At 36.2% G+C, this 25,307-nt stretch overlaps 2 protein-coding genes across 9 annotated transcripts in view; one reads left to right on the top strand and one right to left on the bottom strand.

Annotated features, from left to right (window-relative positions):
* Positions 1-16,222, bottom strand: part of LOC149781305 (peroxisome biogenesis factor 2-like) — a 101,888-nt gene extending 85,666 nt beyond the window's left edge. Inside the window, exon 1 of one of the 2 annotated variants that reach the window (XM_089935403.1) lies at positions 16,098-16,222. In XM_089935403.1, the coding sequence (XP_089791529.1) occupies positions 16,098-16,142 (45 nt within the window). In that variant the 5' untranslated portion in view covers positions 16,143-16,222. Of the gene's footprint in view, positions 1-5,592; positions 5,638-16,097 lie in introns of those variants that run through there. The other variant, XM_089935404.1, reaches the window with a different exon arrangement.
* Positions 1-25,307, top strand: part of LOC149781304 (uncharacterized) — a 217,722-nt gene that overhangs the window by 41,322 nt on the left and 151,093 nt on the right. The window contains exon 1 of one of the 7 annotated variants that reach the window (XM_089935400.1): positions 16,289-16,405. The exons of the other annotated variants lie outside the window; for them this stretch is intronic. The gene's annotated coding sequence lies outside the window, so the exon portion shown is untranslated. Of the gene's footprint in view, positions 1-16,288; positions 16,406-25,307 lie in introns of those variants that run through there. 7 annotated transcript variants of the gene reach the window in all.

Raw genomic sequence — 25,307 nt, 5'->3', positions numbered from 1 at the left:
ATGAAAGGAGACAGACATACATACAGGCAGACTGGCAGATAGGTGAGAGCCACAGATGTCCTATATATGCATAGTGTGTCTAACATTGATATTTCTCCAAACTGTATACTCTAACATTTCCAACCGTTCAAGGAAATAAAATGAAAATAATCATCAAGGAGACTTGTACGTGTGCCTGTCTGTTCAAGCATGGCTGACATTTGTGCATTTTGAAAAACTCAAGTTATTTCATGAAAAATATAATGAATTTTAATAGAAAAGCAACAGTCTAAATCAATAATAAAAGAACCATAAGAAATTATTAAACAAATTCTCGTCATTCAACCTCCATTAACTGCTATGATTAAAGCTGTAAAAAATAAACATATTTTCATTATGGTTCAAGCGAGATAAATTGCAAGAACTTTTTACGCATCAATACACATTTGCACAATCAAATAATACAAACTAGAGCATAAGGTAAAAATGGAAAGATAATGAAGTTCTGAAATGGGCAGATAATATTTATTTGAAAGAAGTTAGTGAAAAAAAGAGATGTAAAAACAATTGATCAAATATTGATAGAATTTCTTTTTAAGATAATGTGATATTGATCCTGCTTGCATAATGTGATGTGAGCAGTCTGTCACATTTTCTTGATCTACCTCTGCCATCTTAAATGACTGAACTATCCGGAAGTGAGTCGCACCGAGATGCCCTCTTGTGTTTTCAAGGGGAGATACTAACCGTGAACCCCCCCATATCTAGAACCAAAACAAAACACGTTTACCCTACATAACATTAGACATGTTTACCCTACATAATATTAGACATGTTTACCCTACATAACATTGACATATTTACCCTACATAACATTAGACATGTTTACCCTACATAATATTAGACATGTTTACCCTACATAACATTGATATATTTACCCTACATAACATTAGACATGTTTACCCTACATAATATTAGACATGTTTACCCTACATAACACTGACATATTTACCCTACATAACATTAGACATGTTTACCCTACATAACATTAGACATGCTATGGATAAAGGTCATTCACACAATATAAATTAAGTGTATGTAACATAATCATTGAGGAAAGATTTTTGTTGTTGTTGTTGTGGGGTTTAATGCCATTTTTCAGCACACAATAGGCTATACAAGGCGGCCAGTAATAATGGTGGAGGAAGAACCCGGGAAATCCCCGGAAAGAACCACCAACTCTCGAGAAGCTACTGGCAAGCTTTCTCACATACCCACACTGGCCAAATCCGAGACTCGAACCTATGCAGACAGAGGTGAGATGGCAGCGATCCATAACGGAGAGCGCTTTAGACCACTCGGGGCCCCTCGAGAAAAGACAAAACGAAATTAAAAATTAAATATAAATAACACTGTGCACAAATTCAAATGATCTGTTTCTTATGGATGCTGTCAGACAATATTAATGGTACATAGTCATTTTCATCACAAACATCAAGGTAATTGCTACAGAATTTGAGGAGTTTCTTAAACCATTACTTGACTAATTTTTACACATACACTGGCAATTTTGACTTTAATCTTTATCAAGAAAAATATGTTGGATGCTCTTTTTTTCATCCATACCACTGTGTCACTGGAACTTTTTTCTTTTCAAAACATTTGTAAGCAAACATCTGAAACTAGATTTATCTCAAGCTATCAAAACAATAAACATGCACCAAATTCGCCACTAGCTACTCTGTACATCAAACCCAGTTTATCCTTTCACATTTAAGCAATGTATATTTTGAAAGACTGTTACTTATGTATTAAGGCCTACATAACAAAATTCATAAATTGTACAAACTTATTTTTTGCTATAATGCATTGAGTTGGTTGTTGTTCTAGGGCTTAACGCCATTTTTTAGCACAAGATAGGCTATACATGGCGGCCAGTATAACTGATGGAGGAAGAAGCCAGGAAAACCCAGGGAAGAACCACCGACCCATGAGAAGATACTGGCAGTCTTTCCCACACCTAGAGGTATTTAGGGTTCCAATTAATAGTGCTATATTAAAATTACAAATTGCTTATCTGACAGTTTAATGGATAAACAAATAATAAAAAAAATTGATTACATGATTGTTGTTGAGGGGGGCATTGCCTATGGTTGTCATTCATACACTTTTATACAGTGAAGTTTTCAACCAGTCTTTCCCATGTTTAATATGATCACTTTGACATGTATACAACAGACTGTCCTGTATTTTTTAGTTCATCAGTGACCACCTTGGTGTTGCTTTGTTACACAAAATCGACAACGATCCTTTATGCTGTTGATAAAGCACTTGAAATGTGTGTGACTCATGGTAACTGCAAAACAGCACAGCCTTGTACATACAAATTGTGAATAAATTAATCAAAATAATGGAGCAGTGTCTTTTAATTGAAGACTCTAATAACCAATATGCATTTTATACATTTGTGAATTTCAAAAAACAGAAAAACTATCTCGTCTGAAAACCAAGTTTGCAGATGAGGGTGCAGTATAACAAACACAAACATTGAAAAATTACTAATTTTTATTTTAACGTTATTCACAATTATAACTACATCTTTCAGTAATCTAGATCACATTTAGTTTTTTATGCCAATTTTTTCAAAAAACTATCACACACCTTAATAAGTTGGACATGTGAGATGCTACGAGACAAAGAATTTAAAAACTGTATGATTTTTGCTCTGCTCTGTTTTGCCCACCTCAAATCATCAGTGTTTTCAGGACAGTGCAACTTTATTAATACATGTGCACTGTCACACTATAGCAGAGATATTAACATATATTTCTATATGTATTTAATTAGTTTCACAAGAAAAATGTTGATAACTTGTATCTGAAAGTTGAATTCGGTCTCCACTATTTCCACCGAACATGCATCCTACATAACCCATTGTAGTCAAACATGCAATTGGAGAGAGCTACTCGGGGGTGCCTAACAAAAGGAAGATTGCTGATTGGACAAGAGAACAAGACTATTTATAATCATGAGCCCAACTAAATTCTGCTGACTCAACATTATATGTTTTATAAATCTATTACTACGGCTTGCAGTGTGTGAAAGCAGAAGGTAATCAGCCAAGATGCTTATTTATAATTAGCAAGATTTTTCTTGTAAAATGTAATTATATACTTAGACAAATATTTGCTGGTGTTTTCACTTCAGCACGACAATGTATGAATAATACTTCTGTGTGTGTGTGTATGAGTGCGTGTGTAAGATTTGGATTTTCAATGTAGCTTTAACAATTTTTCAGTCATATCGCTATGATGTCTGCAGTGTGGCAGTTTATTTGATGTCTAGCACTGAGGCGTCATGCTGCAGACATGTAGCATCATATCCCACCCAGTCACAGTACCCTGACACCAGATCAACCAGTCCTAGCTCTCACCTAGCACTCACCTCTTAATGCTGAGTGCCAAGTGAGGCAGCCGCTAGTACCATTATTATCAGTCTTTGGTATGACTCTGCCGGGGTTCGAACCCACAAACTCCCGCATCCAAAAGGGATGCTCTAACCACTAGGCCCCCAGAGTGGTTGCCTTCAGTCTTAACTTTGTTGTTTTTTTTTAAAGAATAAAAATACTGGTGATCAGGGACCACTTTCTGTCAAGAAGAAAGATCACAACATTGTTATGTTCCCTGGATCTTAATTTCTTGACAGCGCATGGTAGTTTCTTCAAAGGGAAACGTCTCCACATGATAATGACACCTAGATTACTAAAAAGTGTAATGGTAAATGCAACTACCATACTAGGTGTGAAATATAATATTTTCGTGATATTTACACACTTAGTATCAAGCCTGCACTGGGTATAGCTGTTAAAACAAAATAAATAGGCATATTTTAATGCATTCTACACTAAACAAAAAATAAGTTAAATAGGTAAATGTGATGCATGCCAGATAATTAGCAATGCTGAATTTTGGCACTTCTTACAGGTAGAAAATGAACACAAATTTGTTTTCAAGGTGCACATTGGTATTTACTCATGCAATGCAGAAGTATTCAGTTTTTATCCAATTTTTACCTAGTAAGGACAAGTGCACAAAGGTTATATTGTACTAACATTTCTTATGATTTTATTGTCATTATTATACTATTATTATAATAATATTATTATAATTATTATTGTCCATTATCCCAACAAACAATTATCTTGACATTGTCCTTCAGAACCTTCTTGCCAGTATATAATTTCTTTACCGATTCCAGTGCATGGTATTAATCTCTCATGTTTCCGTCCTTTGTTCACAATTTAGAATGCCGAGTGGTCTAAAGCGCTTTCCGTTACCGATCACTGCCATCTCACCTCTGTCTGCGTGGGTTCGAGTCTCGGATTCGGCCAATGTGGATGAGAAAGCTTGCCAGTAGCTTCTTGAGAGTCGGTGGTTCTTTCCAGGGTTTTCTCGGGTTCTTCCTCCACCATTAATACTGGCCGCCATGTATAGCCTATCATGTGCTGAAAAATGGCGTTAAACCGTACAACAATTTAGAATGAGGTCAAAACATACTGGTTCTCTATGTGACAGACACAGAAACCGCTAATCTATTATTTTTGCATAATTTTGTTTTGTTATCTCTCTTGTTGTAAATTGCTCCTAGTGATTCTAGCATGAAGCAGTCAAACATTTTTCATAGATTTTGTTAAGTGTTTGTTTTGTATAATTAAGGGTTTTTTTCCTTGACAAAGAGCTTATTTAGCTCGAAACATTGGGAAAATTTTAAATCTTATATACACACACACACACAAATTGATACCTGTAAAGATTTAAAATTTACAACAATAGAGATAACAAAACAAAGTGTGTGTGTGTGTGTGTGTGTGTGTGTGTGTTGTAAGGTGAATGTGTGTTTGTGTTTTGGATTTTTAAAGTAGCTTTAACAATGTGGCAGTTAATAGAGATGTCTCGCACCAGGGCATGGTGCAGACATTAAGTACCATTTCTCACCCATGCAACAGAAAAATCTACCTGTTTTGCTAACTTTACTTTTCTTATCTCAGTTTAGTTATATCAGACCTGTCATCTTAATCATGGTGTCCAGTTTGATAACACCATACAAAACATTCTGACACACACAAACACACAAGCATTGAGCTATTTGACAGTACTCCGGACACAAAGACAATACACATTACTGGACACACAAAACTAAGCTCTCAAGTGCTACTGCAAAGCTGGCCAGGGGCCCTGAGTGGCCAAGTGGTCTAAAGCGCTCACCATTCCAGATCGCTGCCATCTCACCTCTGTCTGCGTGGGTTTGAGTCCAAGGCTCAGATAGTGTGGGTACGTGGGAAAGCCTGCCAGTAGCTTCTCGTGGGTCGATGGTTCTTCCCTGGGTTTGTCAGGGTTCTTCCTCCACCAGTTATACTGGCCGCCATGTATAGCCTATCTTGTGCTGAAAAATGGCATTAAACCCTAGAACAACAACAACAACAACAGCAAAGCTGGCCAAAACCAGAAATGTGTTATGTCAAACTGTTTTCTTCTAATTTTGTCAGAAAAACACAAAATCTGCTTAAGTTGAATCATTTGTAACAACTTGACTGCATATGAAAACTGAACTTACCAAACAATATGGTCTACTCATCAGTCCACATGCTAGTCCACAAAAAGATTTCCATGTAGCATATCATTGCGCTAGTGATAGCAATACCCATATTTCCAAAACAGAAAATATAAATTTCCAAGAATGTCATGAATAAGAAATTTCCTAATGTCACTGCACACTTCATTAGAACTGTGCCCAATAGGCATATTGTACTGCACAGTATTGTACCATTGTCTATCATAGAACCTTTGCCAAATTAGAACTAATGAAAGATAAAACTTAACCATATAAAAGACATGAATTATTTATTGTAATTTCATATGACATCCATCAATTAAATGTGATAATACAGTAATGAATGTAATATCAAATGATTTTATGTTTCTATTTTCTATTGAATAAAACTTTTGTACTTTGGGTTGACAGGTCACCCTATTGCCCTCATTAACATGTTTTTATAAATACACAGCATAAGTATTTGGAATTTCAAAAGCATGTGGCTCAAGACATTCATTGTACAAAAATACTTCCAACATATATGTAATTTTTTTCTTTATTTTTTTTTCCCCTAAGATCAGTATATATAGTAGCCGAGTTTCCTCTGACCCTTGTCACCCCATTTTTGATATTTGGACATTTATGTTGCGGTGTAGTGTCAGGGTCCATTCCCTATCAAAAAGATGGAATCAGCTGACAGATGAGCCGAAAGTATGCCATTGCTGAAATTTGACATGGATCTGGCTATTTGCATTTCAAGTCAGATGACTATACAAATCTTGCAACCTATATATCAATGACATCAGATGTCATATAGTCATGTGATATTGACAGCAAACAAATTTCAAAAAGTTGCATAACATAGGATTTGGACATATTATATAGAAGTCACTTAATGTTTGTAAATAAATATGATGCACACTTAATTCCCAACATATTTATTCTGAGAACAACGACCAGAAACCTGTCAGTATCGCAGCAGGATGGAGAAAACCATTTTCAAGAAGTACAGAGCAAGTGTCAGCGATGTTTTTGTTGGTGTCACGTGAGTACCACATTGACATGTGCTCTCTACATAGTGAATCTGGTTTTCTTCCAATTGCTACAACATTTACAGATTTTCGGTCATTGTTTTCACAATAAATATTTTGAGAAGTTTAAATTGTTTTCATTTTTCTATAAAAATTATGTGACTTTCATTTTACATGTTGGATTTGTTTTCCTACAGCAACACTATAAATGGTTTATTGTTGATATCACATGACTGTATGACCTCTGATGGCATTGACATGTAGGTTGCGAGAGTTATGGAGTCATGTGACTAGGAATGCAAATTGGCAGATCCAAGCCAAATTTCAGCATCGATGTACTTTTGTCTCGTCTGTCAGCAGATTAAATACATAACAAATGCTAAGATCGCAATTTCTGAGAAAATAAATCATATTCCTATCAATGAAAGGTCATTCAAGTTTGCTGGGCCAGCTAGTAAGTGGCTACCATATGCTGACACCAAATGGTATCAGCAAATTCCAACTTTTCAATAGGGAATGGACTCTGACCCTACACCCTCAATATAAATGTCCAAATATCAAAAATAAGGTGGCAAGGGTTAGAGGAAACTCGGACTACATATATAGCTAGATTCTACTTACATAATTATTCAGATTTATATAAAAAGTACAAAACCTGATGACCTTTGTATAAAGTGAGAATCAATAATAGTACTGGATTAATGCTGTGTTTTGAATCTGCTAACTAAATTGCAAGGGTACAGTGTTATTTAAATTAAGTGGGAAAAAATAGAATCTATGTCAGTTTTTGTACCGAGACAAGGAAATCACAGTCACTGGGTTACAGTTATATTATTTGTCAATGACTAAAATATGTTAATAACGATAGCCCAATAATAATATGCATGTTTTAAGACTAAAGCTAGATGTCACTGTATGCTGGCTGCAGCTAATACTGAAGGTCTAGTTGAGGTAGGCTGTATTTAAGCAACAGTAACGTTTCTCCCTTATTGCCAAGTAACGATCCATGACGATCTGACAAAATCTGGCCTGTACCACTAAACAGCTGCTCGATCGGAATGCTTGAAGCTGGTGCAGACAAATAGCATCCAGCTTATTTGGCCAAGTAGGGGAACTGAAACCTGTGAACATTCCACGAGCCGTATATGTGGGGCCTTGAGTGGCCGAGTGGTCTAAAGCGCTGTCTGTTACAGATCACTGCCATCTCACCTCTGTATGCGTGTGTTCGAGTCTTGGATTCAGCCAATGTGGGTATGTGAGAAAGATTGCCAGTAGCTTCTCTTGGGTCAGTGGTTCTTTCCGGGTTCTTCCTCCACCATTATTACTGGCCGCCATTTATATCCTATTGTGTGCTGAAAAATGGTGTTAAACCCTACAACAACAACCAGCCGTATACGTCTTCTTCTCATGGCAACAGAGAGCTGGTGAGATACGATTTAAGCATCGCGTCAATGGCATCATCCACGTGGGTTGTTACATTGATGGTATGGACACGTTCATCACAGCCACAGAAAACAAATCACAGAGATGCAACGTTGATGGTCCAGTGGCATCTGTTTCAGTTTCAGTTTTTCTTTTCAGGTTCCTCCTGTTTGTCAGCTGACGCAACTATGATGCATTCTGCTCTAAGCCATTCTTTGGATCTGGTTCACAAGTAATTCTTTGCTACTGGTCGCTGGCAACATCAGCAAATCATGTGTTCAGTAACGTCAACATATCATGGCACATTGTCTGAATACCTTGGGACAGAAAAATCTGTTTGTTTTGCTAACCTTTCTTTTCGTATCTCAGTCTAGTCAAAGCAGAACAGTCAACTCAGTCAAGGTGTCCACGCGCTCAGCACTACTTTTAAAAAATGAAACCCTTGTTGTCTTCTGCTGTGCCTGACACAGTTGTTCTAAAATCAAACAACAACAACAACAAATATATAACAAAAACATAGTAACTTATGGTCAATCCATCTTTGAGAACACACCATACAAAATCATTTGGAGAGAGACAAAGACACATATATGATGTCAAGCTTTTTGGTATTATGCTTGTTCGTTCCATACAGCATGGTCAATTTTATCCTATATGCAGGCCTAGCTCAGTACATTTTCAGGTCAGTGTCATTAAATGTAGCTAAAGCTACTTAACTAGTTTTAAATACTTTGAGTGAAATAAATTATATACTGTTAGCTATATTTAATGATGCTGACCTGAAAATTGACTGTGCTACAGATAAGATAAAATTCTAAATGCTATGTGAAATAAACTATGACAGAAAACACTGATCCAAGTGCATAGACTATAGACCTATACACTTCATAGCCTCCCAACTCTCTTAACAACTATGGAAGCTTAGTAACAGCCAGAAATGTGTTATGTCAAGCATGCTTTATTCTAATTTTGTTAAGCATCTCCAGTGTGCCCCAGTTGAATCAAAACTATACTTACAATATTTAATGACAAATAATGCACTTACCAGCCAGAACGAATCATTTATCCATCAACATATTAATCCATAAGCAAATTTCACGTAGCACTTGCCATATTTCCAATAGAGAAAACTAAGTTTTCAAAGAATCCGTGAACTTGAAAGTTTAATACATGGTTACAAATCTACACCACTTCCAACTACCTTCTCTCCAGTCGACCTTACGGACATGTTTGCAAATTTCTTCCATGATAAAGTACAAACCATTAGAGATAAGCTTGACACCACAATTTCAATTGACTCATTGTCACCATACAATTGGGATACAGAATTTGAGCGGCAACCATTAGCAGCATTTGTACATGTCTTTATGGATTTCGTATGTACAATCCTGATGAAGAGTGCACCAAAGTCATGTGAACTTGATCCAATTCCAACATCACTGCTGCTTGAGTGATTAGATCCAGTATTGCCTTCACTAACTGATGTTATTAATACCTCTCTCTCCTCCGGGTAATTCCCTTCATTTTTCAAAACTGCCATTGTAAAGCCTCTGCTGAAGAAAACAACACTAGACCATAACGATTTAAAGAACTACCGCCCAGTTTCTAATCTCCCATTCATATCAAAAATCTTAGAAAAGGTTGTTCTATCCCAGCTTGTATCTCATCTAAATTCAAACAGTCTTTTAAGCAATGTACAGTCTGCATATCACCCTTGCCACAGTACTGAAACTACTCTTCTAAAAGTACTTAACGACATTCTCTCTGCGTTGGATAGTGGAAAGATTACAGTTATCACCCTCCTTGATTTATCTGCAGCATTTGACAAAATAGACCATGATATATTACTTCACCATCTCCAGCATGTATTTGGCATTCATGATACAGCCTTACTGTGGTTCAAGTCCTAATTGGTCAACAGGACACAAATTGTATCTGCAAATGGAATACACTCCAGTCCAGTTGATCTATGTTGTGTTCCACAAGGGTATGTTCTTCGACCTGTTCTCTTCATTCTGTACACTCAGTCGCTCTCAAGTGTCCTAGATCATCATCCAGTGTCTCAACAACTGTATGCTGATGACACCCAAGTATACAAATCTAGCCACCCAACTGAAGTTGATGCTACCATCCAAGGTGTAGAGAGGTGCCTTTCTGATGTGAAGTCATGGATGACTTGTAACAAGCTGCAGATGAATGATGATAAAACTGAGGCCATTCTAATCACAACACAAAGACTTTCTCATTCACATCCTTTACATCAAACAATAAATATCAGCAGCACCAACATTAAATTTACATAATCAGTATGAAACCTAGGTGTTACTCTGGACAGTACTGAACATATGCAAGGCTGCATATCTTGAGCTGAGACACATCAGCTCCATTTGCAAATATCTTTCAGTTGATGCCACTAAAACACTTGTGTGTTCATTAGTACTTTCAAGACCGGACTATTGTAACTCAATTCTGTCTGGTTCATCTCAATATCTACTCCAGAAACTTCATAAAGTTCAAAACACAGCTGCTCGGATCATACTTAGAGTACCACAATCAGAGCACACCTCCCCGCTGCTCTGTACCCTACAATGGCTATCCATTCAATCCAGAATCAAACACAAAATATGTTCTCTGTGCTACGTTTCACTGTCGGACTCAAGTCCAACATGCCTATCTGACCTCACCCATGTGTACACACCAGCAAGATGCTTACACTCCTCTTCTGACAATCGTATACTCATTATTCCCACTATGAATACAAAGTCATATGGACAGCATTCTTTTGCATACCAGGGCCCAGCAATGTGGAATGAATTGGTCACTGAACTTAGACACAAAGACACAGTGATCACATTCAAGAGTGCTCTCAAAACTCACTTATTTCGACTGCAAGAACAAACTTAAAGACCTAATAATATTTCCTACTTTAAATATTCTCAGCATATTTTTTAATGTTTTCTAATTTCATGGTGTTTGTTTTTGTAAACATATCATTATATATTTATTATTTTATAGGTGTTGTCTAATGTTGTAACGCGTTTAGAGCTGCTAAAGACTAGGTGCTATAAAAAGTCCTCATTATTATTTTTATCTGCTAGAGTCTGTTTTTGGAGGGTCTATTACACACGTGGATAATTTTACAATCAATATTAAGGACAACACAAGTATGTCACAAACAATTTCACCTCCTCCAAAGAAAATGAGAGTTATATACGATAGTAACACAGTTCACTAATCACCCGTGAATAACCCAAGCATGGACGCTCATGTTACATGTAAAGTTTAATTAAGAGGTGTGAGCCCAGTATCATTTCATTATTTACAAAATTTTCTAAATTGAAAATGATGAAAATGAAACATTTTCTTGTAATAATGTAAACATTTGCACATCAACTATGATGCAAAAGTGAGAAGTTCTTGTTTACTTTAAAGGAAATTATTGGGTGAGAAAGAGAATCTATGTTGGGGTTTGGGATTTGCACAGAGACAAGGAAATCCCAGTCGCAGGGCAAGCCTCAAGGGGAGACAAACAATGTAACCTCTTGACTGTGATTTCCTTGTCTCAGTGCAAACCCCAACCTAGATTCTATTAGACTCTCTTCATGCTCTCGAGCCAGCAACATCTGGAGTATTTTCAGCATAGGAAGAATGATGGATACTGATATTTGGCTATCACTTACTTCCTAGGTAATGTCCGCGAATGGGCCTAGCATATCTACAATATTGTTAATCAAGACCCACTGTTGTGCTGTTAGGCTAGGCAGGTCATAGAGAGTAGTGTAAGGTGGTGCTCTACAGTTTCATATTTTGCATAGGGCTAGAATTTTAAAGAAGAAGAATTTCACCAGCTTTCCTCACTGGTTATACTGGCTATTTAAAAATAACCTTGTATATCTTTGGTATAATTGAAAGAACCTTTAATTCCCTTTATTTTGGTATAATATGATTGATGGGTTATAGACTATACAGCTTGGCCTTACTCCAGATGTACACCTTTCAAAAAAGTGCTAGCTCCACTTGGTCATTTTCACTTCCTGAACTTCAGAGGTAAATTGTATAAAAAAGAGCCAATAACTTTTTATTTACATTTTATATATATGGTAATTCATTCATTGCACTTTCAGAAGCTGGTATTGTCTAGTCTGGCAAACTTCACTTTCCCTATTTTAATAGCTGTTGTGGATAGTGTACTTTAGACTAATTCAGGCTGATTTTTTAGCACAAGGGAGCAGTCACTATAGTTAGCAGTGTGCTTAGTTCATGTACAATTTCCAAAAGTACAATATCCAAAGAAATATCATCCAAATTACATTAATGTAGCATATAAGTATGCCAACATTCTCTCCATTGTGTATGTTTTAAATGCAAACAACTTCACCTTACATACGTCACTATCTCAAAAGTACATAATAACTGGTGAGCGCCCCCTAAGCCCCCAAGACTTATTTTTGTTCATATAGCGAAACCAACGTATTGTATGTAGAATCCCAGCATGTCTGGACATCCTGGACAAGTTTCTTATGGGCAACGCCAAATTTTTCCTGCTGTTCTTCAAGCTGCTGTGCCTGGATGAATTGCAGGAACTTTCTGGCTGTGGATCAAGAGATCGCCAAAACATCTTTGACAGCTTGTTGTGACAGTAGTAATCACTAACAATGAGCTGCAGCGTGTGTGCAAAACAGCTGATGCTGTCAATTTCAGCCAGACGCATTGCTTTAACCATGCTTGTACCTCCATCACACAGAATAACATGGATATGACTTGTGGGAATGTTGTATTCCTCACATAATTTGTCCAGTTTACTCACCAAATATTCTCCTGTATGTGATTTATCAAGAGGCACTGCAGCTCAAATCACATGTTTCTGCTGAAAGTCTTCCATCAGCCAATGTGCTGTAAGACTCAACAAGGCTATGTCAATGGACAGGTCTGACCATGCATCAGAGGTCAAACTAAGGTCAGATTGGGCAGAAACTAAATCATGCACCTTGCTTTGTATCGCCTTATGCATGTCAGGTATCAAATATATGGAAAAGTACTTCCGACTTGGAATTACATGTATATAGCGTGGTTCTGCCTTGGCCATCAGACGTTTAAATACAATGTCTTCAACAACGGAAAATAGTTGCACATCTACTGTTATGAACTCTGCAATAGCTTTGTGCCAACTAATAGCTCTCAGGTCGTCAAATGCAAATGGCTACTTCAGGTCCAGCATGGCATCAATAGTCAAAGTACGAGGAGTTGCTGCAGCTGCTGAGGTTAACTATGCAGCATCCTTTTCTTTTTTATCTGCCAGAAACAGGCCATATTTGATGATGTGCTTGATGTCGTATAGTTTTTAGAATCATTTCCATCTCTGGTTTCCAAGGTGTGCAATTTGTTTTGGACTCGTTGACTACATTTACTCTGAAGTAATTCCATACTAAACTTGAGCATTTCAAGTTTGACATTATGCATAGGCTTGGTAGAATATTTAATAGTGTACAATCACTAGTCAGTATTAATAATCAAATCGATTCGCACTCTTGAAACAATGTTTTAAATCAAGTAAGTTACTACTATATTGTCCACGTGGCTGGATTGATGCATGCACCACACTGCAAGTCATGCGCTAAAGCAGCTCAGCAGATGGGGAATCCAGGGGTAACATCGTTGGTGCTGCCAGTATCAGTACTGCATAATATTTGTATGTCAGCATTCAGCTGCTTCAGTGTGCAACCACTATTCATTAATTAGCAGCATTGCAGAACTGGCTAAAGAACAGCTTAACTATAGTGAGTCATAGTTTCATAGCAGTTGGAAATTTTGCTAGCTAGCTAATCTGCCTAGCTATCTGTGTATGCTGGAAGTTCAACATCCACACAAGGCCTCATTGGCTGGTTGACTGCTGAGATTGGGATGAGTGCATGAATGGTATTGATAATTTGTTGTGTGCAGCAATCAGCAGTAGTTTACAGCAAGTGTGTTAAAATGTATTTACTTTAAGGAATATATTGTCTTTCAATTAACCCCCAAATCAAATGTTTATTCCATAATTTCCAATATTTAATTCTGATTTAAAATTCAAGCCATCTCAAGATGAATGTTATGACTGAATTTATATTTTGGAAATTTGTTTACATTGGCACCAATTATTTCTGCCGATACCGATTATACTGATTGTTCTAATAATCTGCCCAATTATGAGTATGACCAATTAAACTTTAGTCCCACCCAGTCACATTATCCTGATACCAGTCCTGACATCTAACCTCTTAATGCTGAGCGCCAAGCAAGGCAGCTGCTAGTAGAATTTTATAAGTCTTTGATAAGACTCGGATGGTATTCAAATGCATGACCTACTATACCCAAGGCAGATGCTCTAACCACTTTGGCAGTCTTGTAAAAGTGAAGTATACACAAATAAAATGGCTTCCATGGGTGGACATTATAATGAAAAGTTGGGGTTGTTGCTTTGATGGGAGAGTAAGATTCTAAAAGATTTGATATTATAAAATAAACTACATATGAAACACATATTAATAAAAATAAATCCACAAGGATTTACAAATGAAATTATGAGCATCAGTCAAGGGATAAAGGGGTTGGGTCTAAACCTGTAACAATATAACACAAGGAAAAACATGATTATGTACCTCCTGGTATTTTCACCTTGCTGTGTTGTCTTACTTCCATCTCCTAATGTAAAACTTATTCCATTTAAAATTTATAATTTATGGAAAGATAAATTCTGAACACCAAAGTTATATGCTAATGTATTACAATATATAATGTGGAAATGGGGTTGTTCTGAACTTACCTCTTATTCAAAGGTGACATGACTATCCAATTAATAGCTGCAACTTCTGTCCCAATGGTCTACAGGTATGTGAAATTGGCCAAGAAGTGCTGAATTTTCTCCAATACATTATGAATTAAACAAGGCCTGTTGATAAGTTTTGAAAATTTATCCAGTATTAATCACAGCTATAGTACAAGTCACATGGGTCATGCTGGTATTCAACACCGACTGTTTCAGTAATGGGTGTAATTTTTTTAGAATTTGATTGTACATACCTTTAAGTGGCAAGTATTCAGTTCATTTGGATTTGTATGTATCCATATTCCTTTGGAAAGTTATTATTTAAACACACCAAGAGGTGCATACCACAAAATCAATGTTAAAGTTTTTAGACATTTTTAGACGAAATTAACCTAAAGGTGTGACCCAGTCCAATCCTTATTAAATATTGCATGCTCTTATGTCACAATAAAAGTTGCACATATTGATACACAAATTCATACTAGCATTGATTGTGATGATTCCACTCAATGCGCTCTTATTTTGACCCAAGTTTAGTACATGACCACCACTGTAAAAGTCCATAGCGACAGATAATTTTTGCATGGAAGTTTCTTGATGACAGTTAAGGTGCTGAGCATTAAATAATCATGATTGAACAGACTTTTTAAAGGAAATTTTTTAATTGATTTAAAATGAATAATTGCTCATATATGAACAATGTGACTTGTACTATAGCATAACGTTTACATTAGGACAAGCTAGCAGGGTCGGAATGCCAAGTGGTAAGAAATCGTGTTATCCGTTGTGTTATATTATTACAGGCTCACATACACATACACACAGAGCCCTCCATCCATTCGCCGATACTCTCAGTTTCATTTATAACGAGTCCTGTTCATAAATCAAGATATAGCCTTTTAATGCTCCACGCGCGTCCAAATTACAATGATTTCGAAATTCCTTTACGGCTTAAGATTTTACAATGATCTAGTAATGGTAAGAACATATTTGATCCATAGGGTAACGGATATGATAACGTCATTGCTTACTTTAATTTTAAAAAAAATAACTGCATCATTTACAACATTTGCTTTATATACAATTAGAGAGAAATTATAAATGAGCAAGGCAATGTTCATCAACAGGTAAATATCGTATTTTATTCCTTTTTTGTTTATGAGAAGACAGTACTCCGAGATCAATATTTCGATTCAACAGAGTCTAAATATTCGTGGTCAGTCCATATCAATGCTCAACAAAGAATTTTGCATTTGTCTTTCTTTTACCTGACTAACACGCAGTGCCGGGAATCCTTGCCCACTTTCTGCCATTTGTTTACTTTTCTTTCCAATCTTTTTTCATACATCAACATCCATTGGCTATTCGATTTAGTTTACACCAATCAGAACTGATATGATACAACTTTGGGTTTGACTAATGTCTGGTAACCGGTACGTCCTTCAAACAGGGTTTCTCTCTGTGACTAAAAATAGTCCGGTACGTGATTGACAGTACGGTATAACTGATCCATTCTGACTAGCGGTCCCCGCGAAATGGCTGGTTGAGCAGAACCACAACTAATAAGGACAGTAAGGTAACGCATATCTCATTTCCATTTTCTAGTCCCGTAACAATTAAATATTTTGTTTTAACTACTTATCAAGATATTAAACTGCTTACTTGTGTGCTTTGTTTCTGACATAATTTCAATTGCTTAAAAGAATCAATACTTTACATATCAAATCATGTCCATAGTTGAAAATAATCAATACTTGACATATCCAGTCATGTCTGCCGTAGCTATATATTCTGATCACACTTTGGTTCTCAGGAAATAATTACAACAATCATTATTACTGTTGAAAACATTTAGAGAACAGCTGCCTAACTGAATCCCATGATTATTTTATACGTATTCAATTTGCAGCATTTAGTTGTTTTGTTGAATATTTTAGTGGGGAAAGAGGGGAGGTGCTGGAATTTTAGGTTTCATTATATAGTAGTGGGGAAGATGCTATTTTCTAATTTGGGGATTTTTTCCCCTTAGTTTTCCTGGAGTTTATGCTACTGCAAGAATGTAATATGAACATAACAAAATGTGTTGAATGAATTAATTTGTATTTGAGGACAAGAGAGTTTGAAATGTGTTGAATGAAGTAATTTATACTTTCGGACAAGAGAGTTCGAAACGTGTTAATCAGTTATTCTGAGTAGTTTTGTCATTATTCCAACTACTGTGACTTTTGCAGGGGTACCTTTTGTTATACTTGTCTCAGATACATTAAAATACATATTTTTCACAATATTCCTTTACACACAGTGGGCGAAACTACTTGTTGCGACTTTAAGATATTAAGTGTTTTCATTAAATACGTGTATATAAATGTACTTTGCTCTTCGTTACACAACTAGCCAATCTGAGCAAGATTAAAGGTTGGCATACCCGGGTTAAAGCGGTTAGTCTTAGCTTAATCTACTATCTACATCGGGTATTGATCTTCAATAGAAAACATTAGGCTGTATTGAAGAGCAAACTGAATAACCCGCTCATCGAATGATATGTATAAATTCGAAAACTAATCGATCTGCATTCGATTGTAAATAAAGCCAACAATATAAAAAGTATGTGACGTTTTATTCGACAAGCACGTGTTGAAAAACATATCGTATGTATCCTGTTGTAACTGAAGAATAGCTGTTGTATTTCGCTTATATACCGATAAAGTAGATTATAAATATGTATATATTCTTTCTCCGTCTTCCGTTTCCCTTCGATTTGTTTCGTTTCATTTGTCTAGCATTTCTTTCTTGTTGTTTCTTGATGCAAGAATTTACAAATTAAAAGCTCCGCTAAACCGTTTTCAATTTTAAAAAGTTACGCTGTCTCAGTTTTTGTATAATGTATCCTTCTTGGCATTATATTTAGTCGTGCGCACATTAGGGGAAAGGAAAACAGACCAAAGGCAAGTATTCATTAGGAATGAATTACGATGAAATGTCCAATAAGAATGAATTACGATCAACTGTCAGACTTTGGACAACATGATCTGATTTCAGAGAATATGTTTGTTGTATCATGAAGTACAGTAAATAACAGCTGACGACCGTGTTTGCTTTTTTGACAGCTTTCTTTTGTATAATGATTGGAATTATTCGCGGGTGATTCTGAAGAGAAGGTTTGACCATTTAAAGCACACACAAAAAACAATAAATCAATAGAGCATCTTAGTTGTATTGGGGAATGTCACATAGTTATACTTTCCTGAAAAAAGATAGTGATCACCTACAATCTAATTTTCGATATTCTGGTGATTAATCTCTTTACGTCACCAGGCGTAAACACTTATCTTCTTAATCTTGTTTTACAAGCTGTTCACACTCAGTATTAAGCTTACCGACATTCAAATGTCTGGAACTGATTTATGAAGTATGCCGCTCGTACGTCCAATGCGTTCAATCTGGTGGGTACACACCCGACATTTTGTGTTTCATCTGACATGTAACGTGGAACGAGAAACTACGCCATTAGTTAAAATAGTAAGGTCTCACTAAACAAAGAATCTTTCTTTAAATCAACACACATCATCTGTTGAAGAGAGAGAGAGAGAGAGAGAGAGAAGGGGTGGGGATATTATATTCGGTTATATTTTGCTGTCGGAAATATGGGTGTATTACCCGCAAATACTACTCGGCGGCCGGGTCCTATCTTTATTCCAAAGGTTATAGCAGGCATGCAACTAAATATACTAGTAGCTTCACAAACGTGCAATTATGTATAGAAAGGGCAAAACCAGACAGTTTTGCAAACTTTAGTTAATAAATTATTACAAAGTGGAAATTTCAAACCGACTTCAATTATTGTGAATTAAGCTCCAATTAAGTCTAAACGTTGTATTACGAATCCAGAAGTATAGAGTGTTCCGAATGAATTGCAGTGATGTTCCCAGTTAGTTCCAATCATGAACATACTGATGTGCCAATAGTATTGAATGTGTTGACGTACCAATAGTCTTGGTGTATCGCAAATATATAAATCCGAAATGTCTTTAAAATAGTCCTCAATAATCCCAGAGTATATTTGTGTCCTAAATATTAATGAGCACTTTGTAATTGCCATTAATAATTTTTAAATAAAAGGTTACTCTTAAATTTTATCTTTACACAAACAATACATACTTCTAACGACTGAAATTAAAAGAGGAATACATAATCGTGTTGGTCTCAAGATTACATGCATCCCCACTTGATTTATGTCGCAATAACATTTTTCTGTAAAAACAATTAATCATCTTAATAGAATATTACCACAAATTGTAAACAAATTAGTTTATAGAATTTTCTGAGCTCATAATGAAGGCTGGGTCTTGAACTCAAACCCAAAAAAATAACTTATTTATGATTTACAAACAAGGCATATAATACAAAAATATATATAAAAAATTACCACTTACAAAATTAAACTTTGATGATTATTTGATTCAAATGGTAATCCATTTACAACAGGAACGTATTATATTTAATAATAAATAGGATCGATGATAAACGTCTTAATGAATTGTTATATTTTGTTATTATTGATAAGTTGTATGATAAAAACATATTAGCTTAATAGTATTTTGATTGTTTAACTTAAATACAACTTTTAATCCTTCATAGTACTGAAATTTAAAGTTATCCAGGTGTTATCAAGGAGGGCCTAGTGAGACGTGCTCTCGTCATTTACTTAGAAAACAATGCTTTATTTATCTCAATCAAATGCACCACATTATTAAAATATATAGCAACATGAATACCCATTGCATCAGCTGCACCTTAAACGTCAATCATCCTGATTTGTTGCTCTTCACCTGCACAGGTCGTCTCAAACATGTTTATAACCATGGTTATATTCGACTCCTTGGGATTAACAAACTGAACTATCGAAACTCCCTTGTCTCTGTGCATTTGTATGTACTTTGCGTGCGCGCGCGCGCGCGCGTGTGTGTGAGAGAGAGAGAGAGAGAGAGAGAGAGAGAGAGATTATATTCAGTTCTATTTTCCTGTCGGAAATCTGGGTATGTTACCCCCAAATGGTACACGGCGGTCGGGTCCTATCTTTATTCCAAAGGTCATAGCGGACACGCAACTAAATACACTAGTACTGTCACAAACGTGCAATTATGTATTGCTCACTTGGGAAAATTAATGTTTCTGTGTATACGTCAACAGCCCTTTGTTCCATTATGTCTCTTATTTATAAACCAGTTCAACACCATGTTATTAATTTCCGCAGATTGATCAAATAACTACAAATACGCTTTTATGTTCGTTAGAGTTGACTAGTTCTCGCTCTTATGACCAAATAATGGACATAAGTTATTCCAAACATCAACATTAAAATTTTATATTCCTGCTGAGCAGCAAAACAGTCATAAAGTTTATGATTTTTACGGGATAAATTTAGCTTCTTTAAATCAATTGCATATATCAATTCACATTGTTTTTAATGTTAATATTCATAATTTTTACTAAAAGTTGATTTTCAAATTGCCTGTTTTAAACAAATTTAATTGATTAATATTTTACATTGATTAGAATTAACTATACTATCAAAGCTCTATAAATATTTCTTTTTTAAAACTAGAGGGAAAAACTAAACTGCCAGACAAACCAATTTCAACCTTCGTTGAGGGCATATTTTATATTCTATATCACACTCATATTCATTTAATAAATTAATTTTATTTACTGGTCATTAATATATATGTACGCAATGTAATTAAAGTTAAACGTATGATTTTAAAATGTCAAGCATGGATCTATGTTAAGAGTTACTAGCATTCCATAATTAAATATATTGGTTCAATAACAGGAAGTATATAGTCTCACCAACAGAGAACACATAATAACTAAAAACAGAACATATTAATGTGAAACAGTATACGAAACCGATAATCATTAGTACTTAGTGTACTTTGCGTGCTCGCGCGCGCGCGTGTGTGTGTGTGTGTGTGTGTGTGTGCGAGAGAGAGAGAGAGAGAGAGAGAGAGAGAGAACGTTAGAAATTAAGTCCATATATGGTATATGCATTAGAGCAAGGTATATTATGAATAAAGGTAAAGAATCGGAGTACTGACGGTCTAACTCGTAGACCACATTTTTGGGTAGTTTTAATTTTTATTTTAAAAACGAAATCTAGAATGAATATTTGAAAGAGAAATTAAGCTGCAGTATGTTCTCCTTATTTAATCCATTGTTGATATTTGGAAATAGATGTGGTCACCTGTGTGATTTAGCAGCCATGTTCATTATGGAGAAGTAAATACCAACATATAAGATGTGAGAGAGAGAGAGAGAGAGAGAGAGAGAGAGAGAGAGAGATATTATATATATGTGTTCTATTTCACTGACGATGTTATACGAGAAATCCTTTTATTTTTGCAGCTCAGTTGAGGATGAATATATAGTTGTACTTGAATGCCAGCTTATTTATAACAATCCACGTATTAAATATAATACAAATCTGTATTAATATTATTATTATTATTATTGTGGCGGACAATGCATGACTTCCTTGGTCGTAAAAATTCAACATTCTCTAAGGTTTAATCATTGGCTAGTGATGCATAAAATATAAATATACTTAATATAGTAACAATGTCCTGTATTCAGATAATTAATATGCGTATGTATTTTGCCCCAGAGGTCAGTGTGTGTGTGTGTGTGTGTGTGAATTTATTTTCCTCCACTGTATAAGTAAATTATTTATATTCCAGACGAAATTGTGACCACTATTAACATTGTATATTTAAGCATTACTAACCATGTAACCTCATCGTCCCATTTGGACTACGCGAATGAATGAATAAAGCAATCCATAAACTTAGTCTTTTCAGCAATGTACACCTGATACTGGTTTTCTTCTTTATTAAATCTGTAATTTGGAATATAAATATGGCAGACACATCTCCTCTCCCGTCGGATACATTTCCAACTGTTCCCCTCCCTCTTCGTTTGTATATGTACATTATTTATATTCCTCGTGGAACTGTAATCCAAACTGATTACCAATATGCATTGACCATGCATCGTCAAAGACTATGAACTCTTGCAACAAATAAATAACGTGTGATGAGAATAGTCTCTTCATAAATGTACATTGTTGCGTCAGGACAGACTTACCACATTTAGGTAATGCAAACAATGGTGTATTTATACGCAGGAATCGTTTCAATTCAGGTCCTCGTGTATTTATATGTTCTGAAGTGGCGTATTGATATGGCAGAACTTGTTTCAAGTCGGTATTGTGATTCCCCACCCCCAACCTTAACTGCCGAAGATTTGTGAATATATCCCAAGAAATATTAACATTTTGATACTGTAAAAAATCCTTGAATTTCCTCCTTTTGACATTTCTGAACCCATGTATTTGTATGGAATGAACTGTTTATATTTAGGTACAAAAATGTGTAATATCAGCTTTAAAAGAAGTGGAATCGTGTTTACTGCTCTCTTTCTATTGCATTTGTTTATAACTAGGAAAAATGAATAACAGAATTATTTTCGCAGAAGCAGACAAAACACAGTTTTTCGTCAGTGAGTATACGTCATATATCAAAGAGATAATTTGCAAACATTAATTTACATTGGGCACGTAACAGTCCAGCAGAACTATGTGTGCCATTTGAATTTCAAAACCCTGAAAAATCAACCCACTGTTGATTCACAATTTGGCAGGCCATGACAGCCACCTGTTCGTCTGAAAGATATAAATCAAACCAAACAACGAGGAGAAATACATATCATTTTCAAGCGAGTTTGTCATGGAATCAAGGACGAGTAATTAGAAAGGAGAACTATTAGATTTGTAGATACTTGTGGGCTCATGGGATTATCCATATATTAATTGGCAACGAATTTAGGTGGTGGCAAATGCATTGACACATCAAACCCTTTGAATTGGTGAAGACCAAATTAGTTAGTTTTGCCCGTTACCCCTGCCGGGGTATAGGCCGCACACAAAAGATCGCCAGAGGCTTCTGTCCTGTGCCATCCCTTCAAGCTGACTCCAGGTGTGACCCATCTTAGTGATGTCTGCCTCAAGGTCGCGTCACCAGGTGTTTCTTGGTCGTCCCCTTCTACGCCTGCCTTGAGGGTTCCATTTCAATACCTGTCTGGTAATGTTGGTTGGCGTCTTACGTAGGGTGTGTCCTATCCAACCCCACCTATTCTTCTTAATCTCGTCCTCTTCTGGAAGCTGGCAGGTTCTCTGCCACAGGCTGGTGTTGCTGATGGTGTCTGGCCAGCGGATCTGAAGAATTCTTCTTAGGCAGCTGTTGATGAAGGTCTGAACTCTCTTTACGGTAGACTTGGTGGTTCTCCAGGTCTCTGCTCCATACAGTAGGACTGACTTCACATTGGAGTTGAACAGTCTGATCTTGGTAGTTAAGGAAATTTCATTGGAGCTTCAGACGCTCTTGAGTTGTATGAAAGCTGCTCTCGCCTTTCCTATCCTTGCCTTGACATCTGCATCTGTGCCACCCTGCTGGTTGATAATGCTGCCCAGGTACGTGAAGGACTCCACCTCTTCCAGGGGACTTCCCTACAGTGTGACTGGGTTGTTACTGGCATAATTGATCTTGAGGATCTTGGTCTTGTCTTTGTGGATACTGAGGCCAATCTGTGCTGATGAGGCTGCCAGTATGTCGGTCTTGTCCTGCATTTGCTGCTGACTATGGGACAAGAGTGCTAGGTCATCGGCAAAATCTAGGTCCTCAAGTTGACTCCACAATGTCCACTGGATCCCATTTCTCCGCCCATTGATGGACATCTTCATAATCCAGTTGATGGCAAGAAGGATGAGAAATGGTGACAGCAAGCAGCCTTGCCTCACGCCAGTCCGCACTAGGAAACTGTCTGTGCGCTGTCCTTCATGAATGACTCTGCAGGACATTCCGTTGTAAGTGTTCTTGATCATGTTCACCAGCTTGGTTGGGATGGCATAGTGGCGAAGAAGTTTCCAGAGTGTCTCTCGGTCCACGCTGTCGAATGCCTTCTCATAATCGACAAAGCTGATGTAGAGTGAAGAATTCCACTCCAACGATTGCTCGACTATGATGCGAAGAGTAGCTATTTGGTCCGTACACGATCTGTTCTGCCAGAAGCCCGCTTGCTCATCTCGTAACTGTGGGTCAACGGCCTCCTTCATCCTCTCCTTCATCCTTCATAGTTATTCTTGTAAAGTATTGCGTAGTATTAAGGGAATTCTACTGAGAGAGAGAGAGAGAGAGAGAGAGAGAGAGAGAGCATACCTTTCATTTTGTGAACGAGGACTGATTTTGCTTTTTTTTTGGGGGGGGGGGGTTGGGAGGGGGGCGATCGTGTGTGTTCCTATTCGGTTTGATATTTTGTTCTCCGAATGAAACTAACTCCGTCTTTATTCATAGTTAACGTGTTCAACCTTTCCCCAGATTGTAATAGATGCTACAAAAGTGACTTATTTAATCTTCTTTTTCTTCCTTCGATGAAGAGGTGTGTTTATATGACAGGAGTTATTTCAATGTAGGAAGAAGACAGTATAATTATTTTCTTCTTATTCTGCATTTTGTCTCCCATTTATTTCCTTTTAAAATCTTTCGTAAATCTTTGTTATCTTATACATGAAGTGGATAATGTCTTTCTTACATACTCGCACTTCGTTAGGCGTCGGTCCAGTTTTGGCTTTTCTCATACTACTGCCATTTCAAGCTATTTAGACTGCTAACAGACTGTTTTACTGGAATTATGTATATATTTGTATTCGGTGTAAAAATTGCTGCAAGAAATTCATGCACGTACTAAAATTAAAATAGTATTTTTTTATTTCTTCTTCTTTAATTGCGATTTGCAAATCACTGCTATTATACCTCTGGATACTAACAACTCTTGTATTTTTTATTATTTAAACCAATTTGTTTTTTAACAGCTATTTAGAAAAATAATAAAATAGTCTTTAATTTAACCTCACACGTTCTTTTGTTTGAATGATATCAGTTACGCCCTAAACACTAATCTTTTGTAATTTCATACTGTAGAAAACTTATATGATTTTCGAGCAAATACAAAGGTTGTTTCATTAAATGCGTGCAAAGTTTATGCAATTGGCTTCTTTATAATAGAGCGAAATTGTTCATTTTTGGGGGTGTCTAAAGATAGCGCGTATGTAACGAGAAAATAAGTCAAAAATGTTCTGTGGAATCGTAAGGCTTTATAGTATAAACTTAATGAAAACCATACAAGATTTCTGTGTTTGCTTAGTACTTCAGTTATTGATTACCTTATCAGACAACCGAACCTACGTTCTTTGATAGTAAGAAATGATGTTATCAATCAAAAGTTCATGTTCTCGTTTAATAAGCACATCAGTAGTAAAATCAAACATGTCTTAGTGTTCATTTCTCAATCAAAATGTAAAGTACTAAAATGAAAACCGAATTTATCAATGTGATTTATTGTTCCTGATCGATCCGGTGTCCGCA

The sequence above is a fragment of the Sinohyriopsis cumingii genome, chromosome 15 (assembly GCF_028554795.1).
Source record: "Sinohyriopsis cumingii isolate HCF-2022 chromosome 15, ASM2855479v2, whole genome shotgun sequence".
Classification (NCBI taxonomy): domain Eukaryota; kingdom Metazoa; phylum Mollusca; class Bivalvia; order Unionida; family Unionidae; genus Sinohyriopsis; species Sinohyriopsis cumingii.
The sequence above is the reverse complement of the archived record's forward strand: the minus strand, read 5'-3'. Positions and strand labels throughout refer to the sequence as shown.